This window comes from Schistocerca piceifrons, chromosome 3 (genome assembly GCF_021461385.2).
Source record: "Schistocerca piceifrons isolate TAMUIC-IGC-003096 chromosome 3, iqSchPice1.1, whole genome shotgun sequence".
NCBI lineage: Eukaryota > Metazoa > Arthropoda > Insecta > Orthoptera > Acrididae > Schistocerca > Schistocerca piceifrons.
The window spans coordinates 840629569-840654101 of record NC_060140.1 but is presented as its reverse complement, the minus strand read 5'-3'; the positions used below and the strand labels follow the sequence as shown (position 1 = coordinate 840654101).

Below are 24533 nucleotides of genomic sequence, written 5' to 3'. Positions count from 1 at the left end.
CACTATGGGACTTAACATCTGAGGTCATCAGTCCCCTAGAACTTAGAACTACTTAAACTTAACTAACCTAAGGACATCACACACATCCATGCCCGAGGCAAGATTCGAACCTGCGACCGTAGCGGTCGCTCGGTTCCAGATTGAAGCGCCTAGAACCGCTCGGCCACAAACTCTATACAGGAATTTGTTTGGGTAGTCATTCCGCACCCATCCTATTCCCTGATCTGGCCGCCTCAGGTTTTCACCTTTTCCTGTCTCTATCGAATAACCTTCAAAAACTTTTCCTGATGAAGATGCTCTCCGAGCATGGCACGACGAGTTCTTCGACTCAAAACTACGTAATGTATACAGTCACTGAATCGAAAAAATACCCCATCGTTGTCAGACTGTTGTAAACAGCGAAGGAGAATATAGTATTGATGACTAAAGTCTCTCTTATGCGAATCTGTTGCGTTCATTAAACTTATGGAAAAGAGCTACAAACTTACACACCAACTCAATGTTTCCGGATGAGGCATGATTCTCCTAAAACAGTAAATTAAATTACCACGTTATCCACGGAGAGTAACTGGTTCGTTGATTGGAAAGTGGGAAAATGCTGTCAGTCTGCAAAGGAGACTGTTTGCAAGAAGCTCATGTGATCCATCGTAGGATATTGTCCTAGTGGTGGGACTCCTACCAAATAGGACTAACAGTGGACACTGACGTTGTACAAAGAATGGCGGCACAAATAGTCACAGGTTCCTTTGATCCACTGTAGACCGTCACAGAGATGCTGAAAAGCTTGAATGGACAGGCGTTTGAAGGTATTTTACACTACCCTCGTACAAGACTGCTTACATAGAGTCAAGAATTAACTTTAGATGAGGTATCTAAGACTATACTAAAGCAGAGGCGACCGAGATTTCGGGTCGCGGGCCTTGCCGGGGCACGGGTGCAAAGCGCTAGCCTCACTTCAGGGGAAAAGATCGAACGCGCAGATTTAAATGGGAGCGCAATCGCACTGTATACGACTTGGTATTATAGTTCACATTTCTCAACAAGATAGATCACAAACGAAATAAATTTTCAGTGTTATCTGATTACTTTCGGTGCCCTGAAGACATAATTTCTATCTGTCGTAAACCGACTGTATACGTACAGACGCATATAATTTCTTAAACTTTCGCACTCAAGTTGCCACGTAATAGTGACTTATTTAGTCTCATAATTTAAAAAAGGATTTTCACACAAATATGTCGGTCGAAATATTACAGCTCCTTTACAACTTCACGCTGGACACTTCAGAACTTCACCTGAGGAAAGCAATGTAGACGTTCTGGACAGTTTTAATGCAGAAAGATTTTTCATTCAAACTGGAATTAACTCGCGTATCGATCAATTACATCTGCACATGCGCAGATGTAAGATTTACAGTGTCTTAAAGCCTTTATTAAACTATCCTTTAATTATTTGTTCTCAATAAATTCTTCAAACCTCTCGTTGAGCTTAGGGAACTAGACTGCCTTTATCAGAATATGTATCTTCTACAACGCGATTTTCTTTTGAAATGCATCCCCATCCAATCACAAAGAAGTTACCTACGAATGTCTTACTGTGGTCAGTGTGTCCACTTAAAATGCGAAGTCTAGAATATTTTCCGGATGTTCTAATGTTCTTTTCTGCACTCCTTTTTCGTACATATATTCAACAATAGCAAATTTTAAACGGAAAAATTGTTTCAGGCATGCCCACGTATTTTCCGGTAACATGTGAAGAATACATATTCGCCGTTGAGTTCCATTGAAAACTGTTGCAACTTACAATGGAATAACGTGTTCGACTTCAGAAATTTTACCATTCGTAACAACAATTGCATCATGTGTTCTCCATGGCTGCAAATTTTGCACAAAGCGCCTCTTCTTACAGAACTATTAATCCCCTTTGTCGATCGTTGTACGTCTTTGCTCTTTTGTTGTCAACTAAATATTTAAATTCTTTCTGCATGGTATTTTAATGTCATTTTGTAGCAAATATGCAGTACATGGAGCTTACGCGACGTGGGATTTGTCATTCCGACCTTCTGTCATTCTCATTCATTTCAGAAGACTGTATTATTCTTGAACAACCAGGTTAGCAAAGATCGCTGGCAATTCTTTTTATTACTGTGACCGCTTTCGACACATCCGTACTGACCGATGATGATGACAGTGTAGATCTGTCGAAACTGGTCATAGTAATAAAAAGAATTTTTAGCGACCTTGGATAACTTGATTTTTTGAGAATATTATAAGTTTCATATCCCCCCAGACTGAGGCAATGTTAAACATATATTATAGGATTGCGGTGATAGACCACTAGACCGCGTCTTTTCTGCAAAACAGACACTGCACCTGTGAACTTGCTTCAAAACACGAACAAAAAGCGGAGGTGAGCTATAGAGCTTATAATACGGTGATTCCACGATTCTGGCGAACTCAGAGATTTCTGCCGACAGAAAAGTCCCACACCGCACTGCTAAATGAAAGGTATCGCTGTTGCTGGCCGCTGTGGCAGAGCGGTTCTAGGCTTTTCAGTCTGGAACCGCGCGACCGCTACGGTCACAGGTTCGATCCTGCCTCGGGTGTGTGATGTCCTTAGGTTAGTTATGTTTAAGCAGTTCTAAGTTCTAGGGGACTGATGACCTTGGATGTTAAGTCCCATAGTGCTCAGAGCCATTGTATCGCTGTTCCGGGTATTTCCGAGAAGGAACGCACAAAGCCTAGTGGCCCCCACACGCTATACGCGTGACGTTCGGCACGCCGTGGCCGGCGTTTTACTGAAGCCCTGTACATATCGCTCCCGTAGGGATAGTTAAGACGATGTTACACTAATTACAGCTCGCCTAATGGCATTTAAGCAATCATTGTTCTACTCTTCGTAAGTGAGTGTAACGGAAAGAAACCCTAATAACTGGGACAATTGCCATAAATTTCACAGTGGGTTGCACGTTATAAATGTAGTTGGGGATCCAAATGCTACGGGCGAACATGGGAACAAGGCATCAGGTTGTCCTCATTGTCAGAGTGTTGGCAGAAATTTTGTGTGACACCCTCATCGGGCCTTATAATTTACCAGGGAAATTATCACGTGCTGTTTACCATCAACATCCGCACCAATAACTATCTCTGCTATTTGAGGGTCTTACTGTTACATGTGAGACAACGAATGTGGCTTAAAAGCGACATTGATTACCAAATTTTCTGTACCTCGTACAGCAGAAGTTAACAGAAACGTTAATCAATAGATAGACGAAATAAGTCCAGTAGCCTGGCCTCACAGTTCAACTGACCTCAGAACCGTCACATTTGGACATCTGATTGTTTTGCACATCAATCGAAGAAGCGCACACATTACGGGAGAGTGTGCCCCATGTGACCAGATGCGAGGGCAACCAAGCGTGTTCTCACGAGCTCATGATTCTTTGAGAAGTAGGCTGAACGATGTGAGGCAATTTGTTGTCAATAAACACATGGCAGTCATCGAATAGAATGTACAATATTTCATCGAGTATTCATTACCTGACACATGCTTGTTACTTATTTTCTACTTTTGACTAGTACGACCTCCTTTCGATGTACGGTGCACAATTTTGAATCAAGCTGTATAAACAGCTTTGCCCACTTTGTTGAAGAAGTTCCGCCTGACTGGGTTGTTCCAAATATTTCATTTTACAGCATTGTTCCGGTATCTTCCCTTCGATTTTGATCTCAATCCTTCCTTCCCCTTTGTTTACAATCAAGAGTTTTACACCACTGGCCATTAAAATTGCTCCACAACGAAAATGACGTGCTACAGACGCGAAATTTAACCGACAGGAAGAAAGTGCTATGATCGGCAAATGATTATCTTTTCAGAGCATTCACACAAGGATGGCGCCGATGGCTACGCCTACAACGTACTGACATGAAGAAAGTTTCCAATCGATTTCTCATACACAAACAGCAGTTGACCGGCGTTGCCTGGTGAAATGTTGTTGTGATGCCTCGTGTAAGGAGGAGAAATGCGTACCATCACGATTCAGACTTTGATAAAGGTCCGATTGTAGCCTATCGCGATTGCGGTTTATCGTATCGCGACATTGCTGCTCGCGTTGGTCGAGATCCAATGACTGTTAGCAGAATATGGAATCGGTGGGTTCAGGAGGATAATAGGGAACGCCGTGCCGGATCCCAGCGGCCTCGTATCACTAGCAGTCGAATGACAGGTATCTTATCCGCATGGCTGTAACGGATCGTGCAGCCACGTCTCGATCCCTGAGTCAACAGATGACACGTTTACAAGAGAACAACCATCTGCATGAACAGTTCGACAACGTTTGCAGCAGCATGGACTATCAGCTCGGAGACCATGGCTGCGGTTATCCTTGACGCTGCATCACACACAGGAGCGCCTGCGATAGTGTACTCAACGACGAACCTGTGTGCACGAATTGCAAAACGTCATTTCTTCGGATGAATCCAGGTTCTGTTTACAGAATCATGATGGTCGCATCCGTGTTTGACGACATCGCGGTGAACTCACATTGGAAACGTGTATTCGTCATCGCCATACTGGCGTATCACCCGGCGTGATGGTATGGGGTGCCATTGGTTACACGTCTCAGTCACCTCTTGTTCGCATGGACGGCACTTTCAACGGTGGACGTTACATTTCAGTTGTGTTACAACCCGTGGCTCTACCCTTCATTTGATAGCTGCGAAACCCCACATTTCAGCATGATAATGCACAACCGCATGTTGCAGGTCATCTATGGGCCTTTCTGGACACAGAAAATGTTCGACTGGTGCCCTGGCCAGCACATTGTCCAGATCTCTCACCAAATGAAAACGTCTTGCCGAGGCGTATCAAGGCCGTTATTACGACCAGAGCTGGTTGTTCTGGGTACTGATTTCTCAGGATCTGTGCACCCAAATTGTGTAAATGTAATTACATGTCAGTTCTAGTATAATATATTTGTCCAATGAATACCCGTTTATCATCTGCATTTCTTCTTGGTGTAGCCAATTTAATGGCCATTAATGTACTTTTTCTCTGTTTACTGCCATTTCTTCCTTTCCCAACTCTTGTACCCACAGACTGATGTTGTGTTGGAGCTTTTATTCGCAAAAATCTTCTATCGCGAGACAGTGTGTCAACGTGAAGCCGCCAATCAACTGAAAGAGTTTCATCTGATCATTTACGACGCTAAGGATTTTTATCTTTAATTCTACATGTATACCTTTATTATCAGGTCATAATGTATTACAAACGCTGGGGAGTCGCACTGCAGCCTTGTCGGACTACAAGCGTCATAACGAATGCGTCGGCTCTCCAACTTCCTTTTCTCACGTATTTCCTACATGCATACTGGCTGTTGAAGAATCTACATAAAGCCTAGCCACTATGGAATTTCAGGGTTCTGCACTCGGGGCCTTGTCGAATGCTTGCATTTGATCCAAACATGCAGCGCGGAAGACCCTATTTTTCTGATTGGCCGTGAGATGAGATCTTAAGTGCCTCAGTTCGAAATCGTGCTGCCCTTCGAATTTGCCTTCACTTCGTTCCTCAATGTAATTTTTAAGAATGAAAGCGATATTTTGCCACTCAGGCTGCAAACTTTTATTACGATCTACTCTCTTTTGTACAAATAGTTTCGGCTTATTAAACCATTCTCAAGTGCTTCCGTAAAGCTATGTGTAACTGAGATGAATATGGCAGCCAACTGACTTCATGTCTTCTACAGCTAGTGATGGTTTACAATTATAGTGAAAAAGCTACCATGATGCGTGGAATTTTTATTAAAGCTTCTAAACTATCGCGAACCCTATAGCACATCTTGTCACATTTCTGCCATTTTTATCCCCATGACGGTTAACTTTAGTGCAAAATTCAAACTAACCTTTTTAAGCAGAAACAAGTCGTGTTATTAACTGGAGAAATGTCATATTCACTCAACATACACTACTGGCCATTAAAATTGCAACACCAAGAAGAAATGCAGATGATAAATGGATATCCATTGGGCAAATATATTATACTAGAACTAACATGTGATTACATTTTCACGCAATTTCGGTGCATAGATCCTGAGAAATAAGTACCCAGAACAACCACCTCTGGCCGTAATAACGGCCTTGATACGCCTCGGATTTGAGTCAAACAGCTCTTGGATGGCGTGTACTGGTACAGCTGCCCATGCAGCTTCAACACGATATCACAGTTCATCAAGAGTAATGACTGGTGTATTGTGACGAGCCAGTTACTCGGCCACCATTGAACAAACGTTTTCAATTCGTGAGAGATTTGGAGAATATGCTGGCCAGGGCAGCAGTCGAAGATTTTCTGTATCCAGAAAGGCGCGTACAGGACCTGCAACATGCGGTCAAGCATCATCCTGCTGAAATGTAGGGTTTCGCAGGGATCGAATGAAGGATAGAGCCACGGGTCGTAACACATCTGAAATGTAACGTCCACTGTTCAAAGTGCCGTCCATGCGAACAAGAGGTGACCGAGACGTGTAACCAAAGGCACCCTATACCATCACACCGGGTGATACGCCAGTATGGCGATGACGAATACACGCTTTCAATGTGCGTTCAGCAGGATGTCGCCAAACACGGATGTGACCATCATGATGCTGTAAACAGAACCTGGATTCATCCGAAAAAATGACGTTTTGCCATTCGTGCACACAAGTTCGTCGTTGAGTACACCATCGCAGGCGATCCTGTCTGTGATGTAGCGTGAAGGGTAACCGCAGCCGTGGTCTCCGAGCTGATAGTCCATGCTGCTGCAAACGTCGTCGAACTGTTCGTGCAAATGGTTGTTGTGACACGAGCCCGCTGGGATCCAGCATGGCGTTCCGTATTACCCTCCTGAGCCCATCGATTCCATATTCTGCTAACAGTCACTGGATCTCGACCAACGCGTGCACCAATATCGCGATACGATAAACCGCAAACGCAATAAGCTACACTCCGACCTTTATCAAAGTCGGAAAGGGACCAGGGTGAGGTCTATTTTCGAAAAAAAGCACATTTAATTACTTCAAAGAAATCAGCTTAATTAAGAAAAATTAATTAGTGATTTCGTGGTAAACTGAAATATTTTCCGAAGAGCTGATGTCAATGAAGTGTCAAAAAAGTTCATCTCCTCATATCCTAGCTGTTTTGAGCACAAAACTTAAATTATTTTGAGATTCAGCTGTCAAAATGGTTTATTTCAAATCAAGTAGTAAACTCTGGACTTTCGAGAACACAATATTCTAGGTGAGTAAATGAAGTGTCAATAAGATTATGTGTTCTAAACATAACTAGAAAGTAAAAAAAAATTAAAATCGCTGAAATATTTTGTGAAATCTTTTATCTAAAAGTAAGAAATCAAGTACGTTAGCGTATGAATGACGCTCGAAATCATGTACAAAAAATTAGTCTAGTCAAATACTTCTCTAATCTATTTCATTTCTTACTTTTAAAGAAATCATTTCACGGACCATTTCACCAATTTTTTTCAGTTTGTTTTAGTTGTGTTCTTAATGTAAATGTCTGCTCATGGCTACAGGGACCTGGGTTCGCTGATGCACCTGCTGAAAGGCAGCCTCGGTTCCGGGATCCTGGCGATGCCGATGGCCTTCAAGAACGCGGGCACCGTCGTCGGCTTCGTTGGGACCGTCCTCATCGGCATGCTCTGCGCGCACTGCGTCCACATGCTGGTCAGTGGTGACACCAAGTCTTCTTCTTAATATCTGCCTGTTATCCAGAGGGAACATACCTTTTGTATGTTACTGGTGTGATTACTGTGCTGGACCAACGCTTTGTACCAGTTATGCAAATTAAGCTCATGTTGTTCACCTCTTTTACGATGACCTCTGAGTGCCAGACTGCTGAAGGTAAATTAACAAGAATCAGATTCATACGAGGGTCGACAACATTTTACGTTAACTAAAAGTGATTAAAACGGAAACACATAGATTTTCTGAGCGTAGAAGCTAGCAGGTGGAGAAGCTTGAACAATGGATTACCACAAGGATCAGTTCTGGCTCCCATGCCGTTTAATTTGCACGTTCACGACATTACAGCTATTACTTCCAAGAAAATGCAGAATACAAATGACCTGGCAATATTACGTCAGAACAAAAATGTCTACCATTCTAAAAATACTCTCTAAATTGACATTATCATACTAAATCAGTACTTTTGCAAACGGAGACTCCAACCAAACTTGGAAAAAGCGTTCCATCTCCATAATAAAGAGTCACGTTGGAAGTTACATATGCTTCTGTATGAGGTCGAAGATTGCCATAATTACATCCCTAAATATCTAGTTGTTACCATCGATGAGACACAGTCATTTAAGTAACACTGCACAAAACTTGTCAAAGAAGCTTGGCTCAAGGATAGATCGATTCCACAATATAGCCTGGAACAGCTGGGGAGTAAATGTAGATACTCTACATAATGCTACATTTTCACTCAGTTTCTGAATATCGTGCACCATTACGGAAAAACAGCATACATACAACCAGGATAGATGCACATCTGAATGAGGCCATGGAGACAATTACTGCCATCGACAGCTGTAGTCTCATTCACTTTTTCTAGAAGAAAAGTTTTCAGGGTGCAAATTGTTAGAGCCGCAAAAGAACTCATTTCTGAGAAAAGTTTCCAGAAACCACCACCTATACACCTGAAGTCACACAAGCTAGGTTGGGTCGATCTTTTGGACGTGTCACCAATAAATAGAAAGAAAGCTGGAATGAATATCCACATCAAAATACACACCTAATTCCAAACCTAGTGCCAGATATTTCATGGTTTGATCTTCTTCGTTTCGAATTTTCGAGACTCGTTCGCATGCGAACAGGTCAATTGAGATGTGCTATGTCATGAAGAAGTGGGGCTATTGTGAAAGTGCAGCATGTGGTTATGGTGCATAGGAACAGACAGTAGGACAGTCGCGGAGAACCACCCACTCCACGCATTTAAATGAGTCCTGAAAGACTTACATGAACTGATACCAAGTGTTTGGTAGTCAAATATACACATTTTCCTGTACATTCATAAACCTTCCCTTTCTGTAAAATTGCCTTTGTTTTCCTTAGACATAAGGTGTGAGGCGTACAGGTACAGATACTGTGACAATTGGTTCCTTAATATATTCTCACTTGCGTGTTGTAATTGTTTTTTCTCTATGTCTAGCAGTCTTCTGGCAAAAACATCACATAATATACTACCTAATGTTTTCTGTATGGTCATAATTGTGGATGAAGTGGACTACGCCTGACAGTGTAGGCTTTCCATTTTGCGTCTGTGCATAACTTCTATAACGGACCTGCTGCCCGGGGAAAAATAAGCATTAATGGCTTTCTTGTGCCATGGGTACATGGGGATATTAACCAACCTGATAACATACTACTTATAATAACTCGCCGTAAATATTGATGTAACGGTGTTCAGTACACTGTCCTCAGTCATCAAGAGTAATATCTGCTCTTATATCCGTAACACTCTGCATATTTCTTCCACCTTTCTGCTTTCTCTCTCTCTCTCTCTCTGTTATACCCCTAAAACCCTGTATGTTTCTTCCACCTTTCTGCTCTTTCTGTGTATCTCGCCCTCTCTCTCTCTCTCTCTCTCTTTCTCTGTCATGAATAGAAATATCTGCTCTTATATCCCAACTTTCTGCTCTCTCTCTCTTTCTCTCTTTCTCTCTTTCCACTGCATATTACTGCCCTGCCATCCACCGCTAAATATTCGCACATTCGTTTTAATATATAGGGTGCTTGTCTTTCCTCAAAAAGTCTGTTTAACTTTCGTAGAGGTAAATTGCACCCGAGGATGAACTTGAGCTATCGACAAGCATTAATATGCACATGAACATGAGCTGTTAACAAACATTAAAATTATCACGAGTTTTAACTGTTCTAAGGCGTGTGTATATGGCTTAACACACGAACAAGAACTGACAACAAACATTAACGTGGTTTAGTCTTTGTGCTGCAATTTTCACTGTGCAGGAGCCCAGATTGTACTCTTGAGCCGTAGCGGCACCAGTGTAACAGTAGCGCGCTTGTTTTGTTGCAGGTGCGGTCGTCCCACATCGTGTGCCGGAGGGCCCGCGTCCCAATGCTGGGGTTCGCGGAGACGGCGGAGTACGCCTTCCTGTATGGGCCGAGCCGCCTCAAGGCATGGGCCCGCTTCTCCAGGTGTGTCTCCTTATAAAGCAGCAGTCCACAGGGCACAGGCAGAACTGTCCCTTCCATCAGCAGCTCACTAACTGTGGTTTCAAATACACTCCTGGAAAATGAAATAAGAACACCGTGAATTCATTGTCCCAGGAAGGGGAAACTTTATTGACATATTCCTGGGGTCAGATACATCACATGATCACACTGACAGAACCACAGGCACATAGACACAGGCAACACAGCATGCACAATGTCGGCACTAGTACAGTGTATATCCACCTTTCGCAGCAATGCAGGCTGCTATTCTCCCATGGAGACGATCGTAGAGATGCTGGATGTAGTCCTGTGGAACGGCTTGCCATGCCATTTCCACCTGGCGCCTCAGTTGGACCAGCGGTCGTGCTGGACGTGCAGACCGCGTGAGACGACGCTTCATCCAGTCCCAAACATGCTCAATGGGGGACAGATCCGGAGATCTTGCTGGCCAGGGTAGTTGACTTACACCTTCTAGAGCACGTTGGGTGGCACGGGATACATGCGGACGTGCATTGTCCTGTTGGAACAGCAAGTTCCCTTGCCGGTCTAGGAATGGTAGAACGATGGGTTCGATGGCAGTTTGGATGTACCGTGCACTATTCAGTGTCCCCTCGACGATCACCAGTGGTGTACGGCCAGTGTAGGAGATCGCTCCCCACACCATGATGCCGGGTGTTGGCCCTGTGTGCCTCGGTCGTATGCAGTCCTGATTGTGGCGCTCACCTGCACGCCGCCAATCACGCATACGACCATCATTGGCATCAAGGCAGAAGCGACTCTCATCGCTGAAGACGACACGTCTCCATTCGTCCCTCCATTCACGCCTGTCGCGACACCACTGGAGGCGGGCTGCACGATGTTGGGGCCTAACAGTGTGCGGGACCGTAGCCCAGCTTCATGGAGACGGTTGCGAATGGTCCTCGCCGATACCCCAGGAGCAACAGTGTCCCTAATTTGCTGGGAAGTGGTGGTGCGGTCCCCTACGACACTGCGTAGGATCCTACGGTCTTGGCGTGCATCCGTGCGTCGCTGCGGTCCGGTCCCAGGTCGACGGGCACGTGCACCTTCCGCCGACCACTGGCGACAACATCGATGTACTGTGGAGACCTCACGCCCCACGTGTTGACCAATTCGGCGGTACGTCCACCCGGCCTCCCGCATGCCCACTATACGCCCTCGCTCAAAGTCCGTCAACTGCACATACGGTTCACGTCCACGCTGTCGCGGCATGCTACCAGTGTTAAAGACTGCGATGGAGCTCCGTATGCCACGGCAAACTGGCTGACACTGACGGCGGCGGTGCACAAATGCTGCGCAGCTAGCGCCATTCGACGGCCAACACCGCGGTTCCTGGAGTGTCCGCTGTGCCGTGCGTGTGATCATTGCTTGTACAGCCCTCTCGCAGTGTCCGGAGCAAGTATGGTGGGTCTGACACACCGGTGTCAATGTGTTCTTTTTTCCATTTCCAGGAGTGTATCTACCGTTGCTGCTGTTGATACTTTTCTCCACATCATCCATTCGAGGTGTCGGATGAAAAGTGTGTTTGATAGCTAGCAATAGGCGACAGTTAGCACCGGGAGCCAGAGAGACAGGGGATTTCCCCTCCTCTCTCCTGACATCCTATGCTGAGCCAGTCGCGCAAACTGTTAGTTCGTGCATGACACATATGACAGCGTATCGTAAATGTTCATGAGATAAATTTATGCGGTAATTAATCCAGAGTTTGAGCTTCATCACGTCTACAGTTTCCTTAAAAGTCCATTAAAAACAAATTCGTAGTAAGTGAGATATAGGCATGCGTATTCGAGTGCAGAGATATGCAAACAGGCAGAATACGGCGCTGCGGTCTGCAACGCCCCTGTAAGACAACAAGTGTCGGCGCATTTGTTAGATCGGGTACTGCTGCTACAATGGCAGGTTATCAAGATTTAAGAGAGTTTGAACGTGGTGTTATATTTGGCGCTCGAGCGATGGGACACAGCACCTGCGAGGTAGCGATTAAGTGGGGATTTTCCCATACGACCATTTCACGAGTGTACCTTGACTATCAAGAATCCGGTGAAACATTAAATCTCTGACATCGCTGCCACCGGAAAAAGATACTGCAAGAACCGGACCAACGACGACTGAACGAAATCGTTCAACGTGACAGGAGTGCAACCCTTCCGCTGGGTCATCACCAAGTGTCAGCATGCGAACCTTTCAACGAAACATCATCGATATGGGCTTACGGAGCCGAAGGTCCAGTTATGCACCCTTGATTACTGCACGACACAAAGGTTTATGCCTTGCCTGGGACCGTCAACACTGACATTGGAATGTTGATAACCGGAAACATGTTGCCTGGTCGGACGAGTCTCGTTTCAAGTTGTATCGAGCGGATGGACGTGTGCGGGTGTGTAGAGAAGCTCAAGAATCCATGGACCCTGCATGGCGGCAGCGGACTGTTCAAGCTGGTGCAGGCTCTATAATGGTGTGTGGTTTGTGTAGTTGGAGTGATATGGGACCCCTGACACCTCTAGATACGACTCTGAAAGGTGACACGTGTGTAAGCACCCTGTCTGACCACCTGCATTTATTCATGTCCATTGTGCATTCCGACCCACGTGGACAATTCCAGCAAGACAATGCGACACCCCACATCCGAAATTCCTACAGAATGGCTTCAGGAACACTTCCCTGAGTTTAAACACTTCCGCTGGCCACCAAACACCTCAGACATGTACATTATTGAGCACATCTGGGATGCCTTGCAACATGATGTTCAGAAGAGATCTCCACCCCCTCGTGCTCTTACGGATTTATGGACAGCCCTGCATTATTCATGGTGTCAGTTCCGTCCAGCACTACTTCAGATATTAATCGAGTCCATGCCACGTTATGTTGCGACACTTCTGCGTGCTCGATGGGGAAGTTCTGTGAGTTTCTTCGGCTCTTCCGTGTATTTGTCAGTTTTATCAATAATTTAAATTTTGACTTAGAATGAAGTGAAATATCACAAGTTATCTACCCACTGCATATAAATAAGGACCTAGATATTTCAGGACCAAATATGGCGATGAAAAAATAATGACGTACCAAATTTCGAGGCAATTAATATATCATTATATGGTCCAGTGACGACAAACTATTGGTGTTTATTGAAGTACTCGATCTAAATTTAAACAGTACATGTTTGAACATTTGATAAAAGTTTGCATAATATTTCATATCTGAACTGTACCTTGTATTGTGGAAAGAAGACAGTTTATGTGAAATGTTGTTATTTTGTACTTGTGATACCAACAATGGTTAAATTATTTCAGGAGCTATTTCCTCATTACTTCACATTATTGAGAAAGAGTTATTTTGCAGCTATGAAGAGCCGCAAATTTTAGGAAGGAAAATGTAGACTACAGCTAACACGTTTACGACTATTTTGCGGTTAATAACCTTAGTAGTTTACAGACCCATGTTGCTTGGAAGGACACTATAACAAGAAAACCAGCCCATTGCCCCACAGAGGGTCCCAGAGGGTCGTTCAATTGTAACATAGACTAAGCATGAAATTCCGAGATGGCCACGAGATGTCAGCATAGCCAAAAGGGAGAAGTGACGTAACTGTGGTGACATGTGAATTTACAGAGACAGCTGCTCAATCGTTAACAGTATAGATGTGTGATAGACACGTCCATCCTGGGACAATACGGCATTGTTCAATTTTTGTATAAAGCAAACATCATGGCTTGGGTTGGGTTGATTTGGTGGAAGAGACCAAACAGCGAGGTCATCGGTCTCATTGGATTAGGGAATGACGGTGTAGGAACTCTGCCATCCCGGCTTTTATCTGAAGCGATTTAGGGAAATCACGGAAAACCTAAATCAAGATGAACGGACACGGGACTGAACCGTCGTCCTCTCCAGTCCAAAAGCGTCACAGCAAATGCAGTTTATAGCCGAGCACGGCCCGTGTAAAAACAATTGTACTCCAAACGTAGCGCCCCCTACAGATTACGACGGATCTCTCTGGCCAATGGCAGTGACCTGTAATCGATGATGGAAGCTTCTCGTGTAGACTTCTAAAGCACATATCGATGATGTTTCGTTGAATGATCCGCACGCTGACACTTGTTGATGGCGCAGCATTGAAATCTGCAGCGATTTGCGGAACGGTTGTACTTCTGTTACGTTGAACGATTCTCTTCAATCGTCGTTGTTCCCGTTCTTGCAGGATCTTTTTCCATCCACAGCGATGTCGGAGATTTGATGTTTTACCGATTTCCTGATACGGTACATTCGTGAAGTAGTCGTACGGGTAAATCCCCACTTCATCGCTACCTCGCATACGCTGTGTCATATCGTTGATGCGTGGACTATAACATCACGTTCAAGCTCACCTACATCTTGATAACCGATCTAACAACTGCGCCAGACACTTGTTGTCTTACGTAGGCGTTGCCGACCGCAGCGCCGTCTTCTGCCTCTTTACATATCTATGTATGCTTATACCCGTTTCTTTGGCGCTTCAGTGTACGTTTCGTCCATTGACCTCTGAGAGGTCAATGCTCCATCCGGCGTCAAGGGGTGTGTGAACAGTGACTCCATCATCGACCTTCGTCTTTTTCACGGAAGGTGTAATAAAATTACACCATGGTTGGAAAAGTAACCTGATGAGTTACGATGATTATCTGTAGACTCTGTCCAAGCCTCATTGCTATGATTCTCGACGCCTCTAGTGTCCGTTTGCCATTAAAGTATCTGCAATGCCTGAAACACTGGTCTACAGGACGTAACAAAAAGATACGTCCCAACTTTCAGGAAACATTCCTCACACATAGAGGAGTAAAATGTGTTATACTGACGTGTGTGTGTTTGGAAACGCTCTTTTTTCATGCTGGAGGACATTTTCTGCTTTTATTCATTATCACATTAATCATGAGAAACACACTGAAACAGAACGTATCAGGATTACATGAAGCGTTTTCGTACATGAAATTTTCAGAATAGCCCGATGTTTACGTTGGCTAGTATGTACAGTAAATTGCAATTCTTAGTTCACCGCCAGGTTTGTTGTTCCGTCCGAACGAAGCTAATGTTTAGATGTACTCACTACATTGCGTGTGATGAAATACGACTAACTCCATTGTGTTGACATGCGATTAACTTCAAAGCTTGCGTTGAAATGCGACAACGTTCAGTGCTCTACTGACAACAAGCACCTAGCATCAGCCGTTTAGTGTTTACCACGGACTGTGCAAGCACGGAGCATCAAATGTTTAGTGTTCATCAAGGCCGTGGTTTCCGATGCAGTGGAAGAGAAGTGTATTCAAATGGGCAACTGGCAGACAGCAGGACGTTTCAAGAAATTGATCGTCGTATTAGGGCGGACGGGAATTTAAGCCTACTGCTTGCGACTGGGTAAGGCCTCGGAGGACGAGGATACCTCAAATGGCCGAGGAATGTCTTTGTGCAATTGATGATAACTCTAGTGTGAACACAAACCGGTTGCAACAAGTGACACTGACCGTATGACTGCTCCTGCTAACGAAGGACATTTTGAGCACTTCACTTAGCAAAGTGTTTCGTGCTGTGCTGATGCGTTCTATCCCTGTGTGTTTCCCATGCTTAATGTGTTGAAGAGATATAGAAACTGAACTCTGAAATGGAACTAAAGCGATTCCGCATACATGTTCAGATAATAAAGTTGTGAGAAACGTTTCCTGTACTCTGAATTTAAACGTGCGGACGAAGTAGTGTGTTACTGCTGGATTCTGAGATAAATGATTTGAGCCTGAGAATAGATTGCTAATCACAACAAATACTATTTTCTTCAGTCTTTCGTCTTGCTTACTTTAACTCCGTGGACATACAGGGTGACGAATATTGAACTATATGAAAACAGTGAAAAAAAACGTAAATTAGCTACAAACGATGGCGTACACATGTAAACGTCACTACAGATATTCGGATTTACGTTATGGCATTCTCGATATTCCTGCCATCATTGGCGATCATGTGGCGCAGACGAATACCGAAATTTTGCATGGCCCCCGAAAGTGTCAGAACATCGATGCTGTCGATGACCTCCAGAATGCATGTTTTCAGCTCAGCATTGGCTTTTCTTTACTATAGCTCCACAAAAAGGAATCGCATGTGTTCAGATCCGGAGAATATGGCGTCCAGTCGAGGCCAATGCCAGTGGCCTCTGAGTACCCCAGAGCCAGAATGCGGTCCCCAAAGCGCTCATCCAGACATCAAACATTCTCCTGCTTCGATGGGGTCGAGCTCCGTCTTGCCTGACCCACATCTTGTCGAAGTCAGTGTCATTTTGGATAATGGGGATGAAATCATCTTCCAAAACCTTTACGTACCGTTCGGCAGACACCGTGCCATCAAGGATTATCGCACCTATTATTCCGTGACTGAACATTGCACGCCACACAGTCACCCGTTGAGGTGATTATTGACGAACCCATCCAAATGAAAGTGGGCTTCATTGCTAAACAAAACCATACAGCGCATAATATTTCCCATGATTCTCCGCGGCCAACGGTGCAATTTGAACGTCTTAAAGCAAACCGTTCAGAAGTTATGACGATTTTATTCCATATAATTCAAAAATTGTCACCCTGTGTCTTCAATGATCTAGAATATTTTTAATTTCGTTCCACAATACCGAATGTGAGTATGTTTATATTTTTTTTTAATTTATATTGCTACATGAGGTTCTTGAAGATTATGAGTAATTTCAAAGTACGTTTGGTCTTCTTTGTAATTCTTCTAATAAATGAACTGTGTAAAACAAAACGTACTATACAGAACTGTTGTATGGACTGTGTTACAAAGGGACGATAATCGATAGTTGTAGTGGGATAGTCAGTTGTGTGCAATGTCGTAGCTAACACGCGTGTCATTGTGTAATCGTGCTAGACAGAAAACACACGATAATTTACGACCGCGTTCTTATGTTTCGCTCACGCTTCAAACTGAATTTCGACGTGGACGCTATGAAACAAAAAGGCTGTGTGAATACTGTGACCTTCGTGGAGTACTATAAACAGCGGTGACAATGTACACGCAAGTGAACAGTGATTGCCGTTGGTAGAACTGAACAATTTGTATACACAGGGTGATAGTGGACTATATGAAACAAAGCCGTCATAACTTCTGAACGCCTTGTGTTGGGACGTTCAAACTGGACCGCCGGTCGCAGGTAATGATGGGAATCAGTATGCTTATGCGCTGTATGGTTTTGTTCAGCGATGAAAACCACTTTCTTATGGATGGGTTCGTCAGTAAGCAAAATTGGTGCATTTAGGGGACTGAGAATCCGCATTTCGCGATCGAGAAGTCTCTTCATAATCAACGGGTGACGGTATAGTGTGCAACATCTAGTCACGGAATAATCGGTGCGATATTCCTTGATAGTACGGTGACTGCCGAACGGTACTTGAAGGTTTTGGAAAATGATTTCATCGCCATTATCCAAAGTGACCCTGACTTCGACAAGATGTGGTTCATGCAAGACGGGGTTCCACTCCATCGAAGCAGGAGAGCGTCTGATGTCTGGAGGAGCGCTTTGGGGGCTGCATTCTGGCTCTGGGGTACCCAGAGGCCACTGGCATGGGCCTTGCTTGGCGTCCATGTTCTTCGGATCTGAACACATGCGACTACTGTTTGTGGGGCTGTATTTAAGCAATAACCCCAGAAGCATTGCTGAGCTGAAAACAGCCATACGTGAGGTCATCGACAGCATCGATATTCCGAACTTCAGCGGGTCATGCAGAATCTCGCTATTCGTCAGCACCACTTCATCGCCAATGATGGCAGGCATATCGAACGCGTCGTAACTTAAGTCTGAATATCTGTAGTGATGTTTACATGGTGAATAAAGAGTGCGTTCGCCGTAATTAGTAAATAATTTAAATTTCTTTTCCAATCAAGAACAACTACCAAGGTAAGAAACATAGAAGTAGACGTCTTCCGTGTAGGAAAGAAGCTCATGACACTTGATAAAGGCAAGGCCTGCGGTCCAGACTGTATAACCGTCAGGTTCCTTTCACAGTACGCTGATACAATAGCTCCATACTTATCAATTATATACAACCGCTGGCTCACAAAAAGATCCGTACCTAAAGACGGTAAAATTGCTCAAGTCACACAAATACCCAAAAAGGAAAATATTAGTAATCCTCTGAATTACAGGTCCGTATCACTAACGTCGTTCTGCAGTAGGATTTCGGGATTTCTGAACATATACTGTATTCGGACAATATGAATTACCTCGAAGAAAACGATTTATTGGCACACAGTCATCACGGACCCAAAAATACCGTTCTTGTGAAACACAACACTGCTCTTTATACTCATGAAGTAATCAGTGCTGTCGACAGGGGATGTCAAATTTATTCCATATTTTTAGATTTCCAGAAGGCTTTCGACACCGTTCCTCACAAGCGTCTTCTAATCAAATTGCGTGACTATCGAATATCGCCTCAGTTGTGTGACTGGATTCGTCATTTCCTGTCAAAAAGGTCATAGTTCGTAGTAATAGACGGGAAGTTATCAAGTAAAACAGAGATAATATCCGGCGTTCCCCAACGAAGTGTTATAGGTCCTATATTGTTCATGATCTATATTAACGACACAGGAGACAATCTGAGTAGCCGTCTTAGACTGTTTACATATGATGCTGTCATTCAACGTCTTCTGAAGTCATCAGATGCCCAAAACGAGTTGCAAAATGATTTAGATAAGATAGCTGTATGGTGCGAAAAGTGGCAGTTGACCCTGAATAAAGAAAAGTGTGAAGTCGTTCACATGGGTAATCCACTAAATTTAGATTACACGATAAGTCACACAAATGCTAAGACTGGAAATTCAACTAAATACTTAAGGATTACAATTACAAATAACGTAAATTGGAACTATCACATAGATAATGTTGTGGGTAGAGCAAACTGCGATTCATTGGCAGATCACTTAGAAGGTGTAACTGGTCTACTAAAGAAACTGCTTAGATCACGCTTGTCCGCCCTATTCTGGAGTATTGCAGTGCGGTGTGGGATCCCCATCGGGTGGGACTGACGGATGACATCGAAAAAGTTCAAAGAAGGGCAGCTCGTTTTGCATTATAGCGAAATACGGGAGAGAGTTCCACAGGCATGATTCGTGAATTGGAGTGGCAATCATTAAAACAAAGGCGTTTTTCGATGCGACGGGATCTTCTTATGAAATTTCAATCATCAGTTTTCTACTCCGATTGCGAAAACATTCTGTTGGCACCTACCTACATGCGGAGAAATGATCATCACGATAAAATAAGAGAAAGCAGGGCTCGTGCAGAAAAATATAAGTGCTCATTTTTCCCTCTCGCCGTTCGAGAGTGGAAAGGTAGAGAGACAGCTTGTAGGTGGTTTATGAACCCTCTGCCAGGCACTTTGTTGTGAATAGCAGAGTAATCACGTAGACGCAGATGTAAATCTAGATATAGTTAATTAATTGTCACCGTGCAACTGAGCTGTAAACTAATGTACTTTAAAGTTGTCATCTTGTTTGGAACACAATAAACTGCTGCGCGTGTAAAACATTAAGTACCGTCATGAAGACTTCGCTTCAAACTGTTTATGACGTGTGACACTGTTTTTGTCAGTAGGGTGAATTTGCGATCGCGATTGCTAAAAGCGGACAAACTGTAACTTTGCGATCTACGAGTCAAAGTGAATTTTATAATGTTTTAAAGCTGTGCACGGAACGTGAGTGACGTAGTCGCTTGTGTAAGAGACGGTATTGTCGTGCAATTACGAAACCGAATTTGTACATTAACACTTGACCAGCCCATGACAACAGGAATCTGACGAAGGGTGCTGTTGCCTGGCAAATCATACTCTAAGCGAGAGGATGTGCCCATTGCAGTTTCACAACTGATGGAACTACAATAATTATACTTTCAACACCATCGAGCCGCCATCTACGTACAACGTACAGACCACGCAAAAATAGCCTGCAGTGCATGGCACTCTTTTCTATGAACACTAAAAGCATTTTAAACAGCTCCAAAAGTAATTTCTTCTGATTTTGTGACAGACGTTTCTTAATATTTGTTTTCCTTAAAATTAATGTTGCTTCTGCAAAGAATGTTTCTATATTGACATTGTTGATTCCGCCATTAACACCAGTCGATACTACCTCCTCTTCGTTTTATTATGGAGTTTATTTTTGAATGTGCTTTTAACCTGTCTTTTGGACGCTTCTATTTCTACATACGTGGATAGCGTTTTATCAAGTGAATTAACTTTTTTTGTGGTATGTGATAACCCGCGTAAGCTGTGTCGTCTGCCATTAGATTCCGACAACCGACCAGTCGCAGACAGGTGGCCCGTCCGCTATTGGTGAAAGGTACGCCATGTAGATGGGAATTTTGAATCTGACTGCTGTCACTTACGTAATCTGTGTTTACAGTCAATAGGGCCTCATATTGCGGCATACTCATTACCAAGCGCAAGTTTATTTAACTGTGCCAGGCGCTTAAATGTGATTTGCAGAGTATCCACGCGGATGTAGATGTTTATTTATTGTTTATTTATAGTCGTGAGAGTAAGCTTATCCATTACGGCTATTTTAGAACCCGTGACTGTTAATTAAATGTAAATACATAAAACTGCAACCAGTCACTTTTTTGATAGTTATTTATAACTCCATGAACCTGTTTTCGAACCTTTTCAGGTTCATGTTCAGATGGTTTTCTGGAAGTTACATCACTATTTCTAGCATAATGCTGGGTGCTGTGTCTATAACAAGAAGTTTGAACATGCATTAATGTATCGCCATGAGTATTGTATATCTGTCGATATGGATGCAAAATTTTAGTTTTGTACTTACTGCGACGGCATGGGCAGGTTTCTTCTGTTAGTGTCCATCTATCTGCTTCCATTTTGATGTCCAGTTGGTATATCAACAGTCCATTCGAAGCTTTGTTATTGTTTTTTTTTTAATTTATATATGAAGTTTATGGTCATGCAGAGAGCTGAAACTCATTGCACATACTATAACTCTGCATTATTTTATTTCAGGGCACTCATGTTAACGCCAATCTTGATTAAAGTATTAGGTCATAAACTGACTGTATTATACGTCAATATACGAATAGAAATAAAATATCAGATCATTAGAAGCATGTTGTTGCAGTAATTCGTTTATTTATTAATTCCATTTTGAGCTCTCATGTTAACGCCAGTGTGATTGAAGTATTTACCCATATATCGATTTTAAAGCGTGTTGTCGTTGTTGTTGTTGTTGTCTTCGGTCCTGAGACTGGTTTGATGCAGCTCTCCATGCTACTCTATCCTGTGCAAGCTTCATCTCCCAGTACCTACTGCAACCTACATCCTTCTGAATCTGTTTAGTGTATTCATCTCTTGGTCTCCCTCTACGATTTTTAACCTCCACGCTGCCCTCCAATACTAAATTGATAATCCCCTGATGCCTCATAACATGTCCCACCAACCGATCCCTTCTTCTAGTCAAGTTGTGCCACAAACTTCTCTTCTCCCCAATCCTATTCAATATCTCCTCATTAGTTACATGATCTACCCATCTAATCTTCAGCATTCTTCTGTAGCACCACATTTCAAAAGCTTCTATTCTCTTCTTGTACAAACTAATTATCGTCCATGTTTCACTTCCATACATGGCTACGCTCCATACAAATAGTTTCAGAAACGATTTCCTGACACTTAAATCAACACTCGATGTTAATAAATTTCTCTTCTTTAGAAAAGCTTTCCTTGCCATTGCCAGTCTACATTTTATATCCTCTCTGCTTCGAACACCATCAGTTATTTTACTTCCCAAATAGCAAAACTCCTTTACTACTTTAAGAGTCTCAATTCCTAATCTAATTCCCTCAGCATCATCCGACTTAATTCGACTGCATTCCATTATCCTCGTTTTGCTTTTGATGTTCATCTTATACCCTCCTTTCATGACACTGTCCATTCCGTTCAACTGCTCTTCCAAGTCCTTTGCTGTCTCTGACAGAATTCCAATGTCATCGGCGAACCTCAAAGTTTTTATTTCTTCTCCATGGATTTTAATACCTATTCCGAATTTTTCTTTTGTTTCCTTCACTGATTCCTCAATATACAGATTGAATAACATCGGGGATAGGCTACAACCCTGTCTCACTCCCTTCCCAACCACTGCTTTCCCTTTCGTGCCCCTCGACTCTTATAACTGCCATCTGGTTTCTGTACAAATTGTAAATAGCCTTTCGCTCCCTGTATTTTACCCCTGCCACCTTCAGAATTTGAAAGAGAGTATTCCAGTCAACATTGTCAAAACCTTTCTCTAAGTCTACAAATGCTAGAAACGTAGGTTTGTCTTTCCTTAATGTAGCTTCTAAGATAAGTCGTAGGGTCAGTATTGCCTCACGTGTTGCAATATTTCTACGGAATCCAAACTAAACTTCCCCGAGGTCAGGTTCTACCAGTTTTTCCATTCGTCTGTAAAGAATACGCGTTAGAATTTTGCATCCGTGACTTATTAAACTGATTGTTTGGTAATTTTCACATCTGTCACCACCTGCTTTCTTTTGGATTGGAATTATTATATTCTTCTTGAAGTCTGAGGGTATTTCGCCTGTCTCATACATCTTGCTCACCAGATGGTAGAGTTTTGTCAGGGCTGGCTCTCCCAAGGCCGTCAGTAGTTCTAATGGAATGTTGTCTAGTCCCGGGGCCTTTTTTCGACTCAGGTCTTTCAGTGCTCTGTCAAACTCTTCACGCAGTATCGTATCTGCCATTTCATCTTCATCTACATCCTCTTCCATTTCCATAATACTGTCCTCAAGTACATTGCCCTTGTATAGGCCCTCTATATACTCCCTCCACCTTTCTGCTTTCCCTTCTTTCCTTAGAACTGGGTTTCCATCTGAGCTCTTGATATTCATACAAGGGGTTCTCTTTTCTCCAAAGGTCTCTTTAATTTTCCTGTAGGCAGTATCTATCTTACCCCCAGTTCCTCACATTTGTCCTCTAGCCATCCCTGCTTAGCCATTTTGCACTTCCTGTCGATCTCGATCTCGTTTTTGAGACGTTTGTATTCCATTTTTCCTGCTTCATTTACTGCATTTTTATATTTTCTCCTTTCATCAATTAAATTCAATATTTCTTCTGTTACCCAAGGCTTTTTAACTAATAGGTCCTGTGCTGCCTTCACTACTTCATCTCTCAAAGCTACCCATTCTTCTTCTAATGTATTTCTTTCCCCCATTCCTGTCAATTGTTCCCTAATGCTCTCCCTGAAACTCTGTACAACCGCTGGTTTAATCAGTTTATCCAGGTCCCATGTCCTTAAATTCCCACCTTTTTGCAGTTTCTTCAGTTTTAATCTACAGTTCATAACCAATAGATTGTGATCAGAGTCCACATCTGCCCCTGGAAATGTCTTACAATTTAAAACCTAGTTCCTAAATCTCTGTCTGACCATTATATAATCTATCTGAAACCTTCTAGTATCTCCAGGATTCTTCCATGAATACAACCTTCGTTCATGATTCTTGAACCAAGTGTTAGTTATGAATATGTTATGCTCTGTGCAAAATTCTACCAGGGGGCTTCCTCTTCCATTTCTTAGCCCCAATCCATATTCACCTACTACGTTTCCTTCTCTTCCTTTTCCTACTGTCGAATTCCAGTCACCCAGGACTATTAAATTTTCGTCTCTCTTCACTACTTGAATAATTTCTTTTATCTCATTATAAATTTCATCAATTTCTTCACCATCTGCAGAGCTAGTTGACATATAAACTTGTACTACTGTAACAGACGTGGGCTTCGTATCTATCTTGGCCACAATAATGCGTTAACTATGCTGTTTGTAGTAGCTTTCCCAGAATTCCTATTGTTTTATTCATTATTAAACCTACTCCTGCATTACCCCTATTTGATTTTGTATTTATAACCCTATATTCACCTGACCAAAAGTCTTGTTCCTCCTGCCACCGAACTTCACTAATTCCCACTATATCTGACTTTAACCTATCCATTTCCCTTTTTAAATTTTCTAACCTACCTTCCCGATTAAGGGATCTGACATTCCACGCTCCGATCCGTAGAACGCCAGTTTTCTTTCTCCTGATAACAACGACCTACTGAGTAGTCCCCGCCCGGAGATCCGAATGGGGGACTATTTTACCTCCGGAATATTTTACCCAAGAGGACGCCATCTTCATTTAATCATACAGTAAAGCTGCATGCCCTCGGGAAAATTTACGGCCGTAGTTTCCCCTTGCTTTCAGCCGTTCGCAGTACCAGCAAAGCAAGGCCGTTTT

General features: G+C 43.1%; 1 protein-coding gene across 1 annotated transcript in view; it reads left to right on the top strand.

The window, feature by feature from the left end:
* LOC124789108 (proton-coupled amino acid transporter-like protein pathetic) overlaps positions 1-24533 on the top strand; it is a 109437-nt gene that overhangs the window by 30752 nt on the left and 54152 nt on the right. The window contains exons 3-4 of the mRNA XM_047256396.1: positions 7561-7711; positions 10083-10204. Of these exons, the coding sequence (XP_047112352.1) occupies positions 7561-7711; positions 10083-10204 (273 nt within the window). The remainder of the gene's footprint in view (positions 1-7560; positions 7712-10082; positions 10205-24533) is intronic.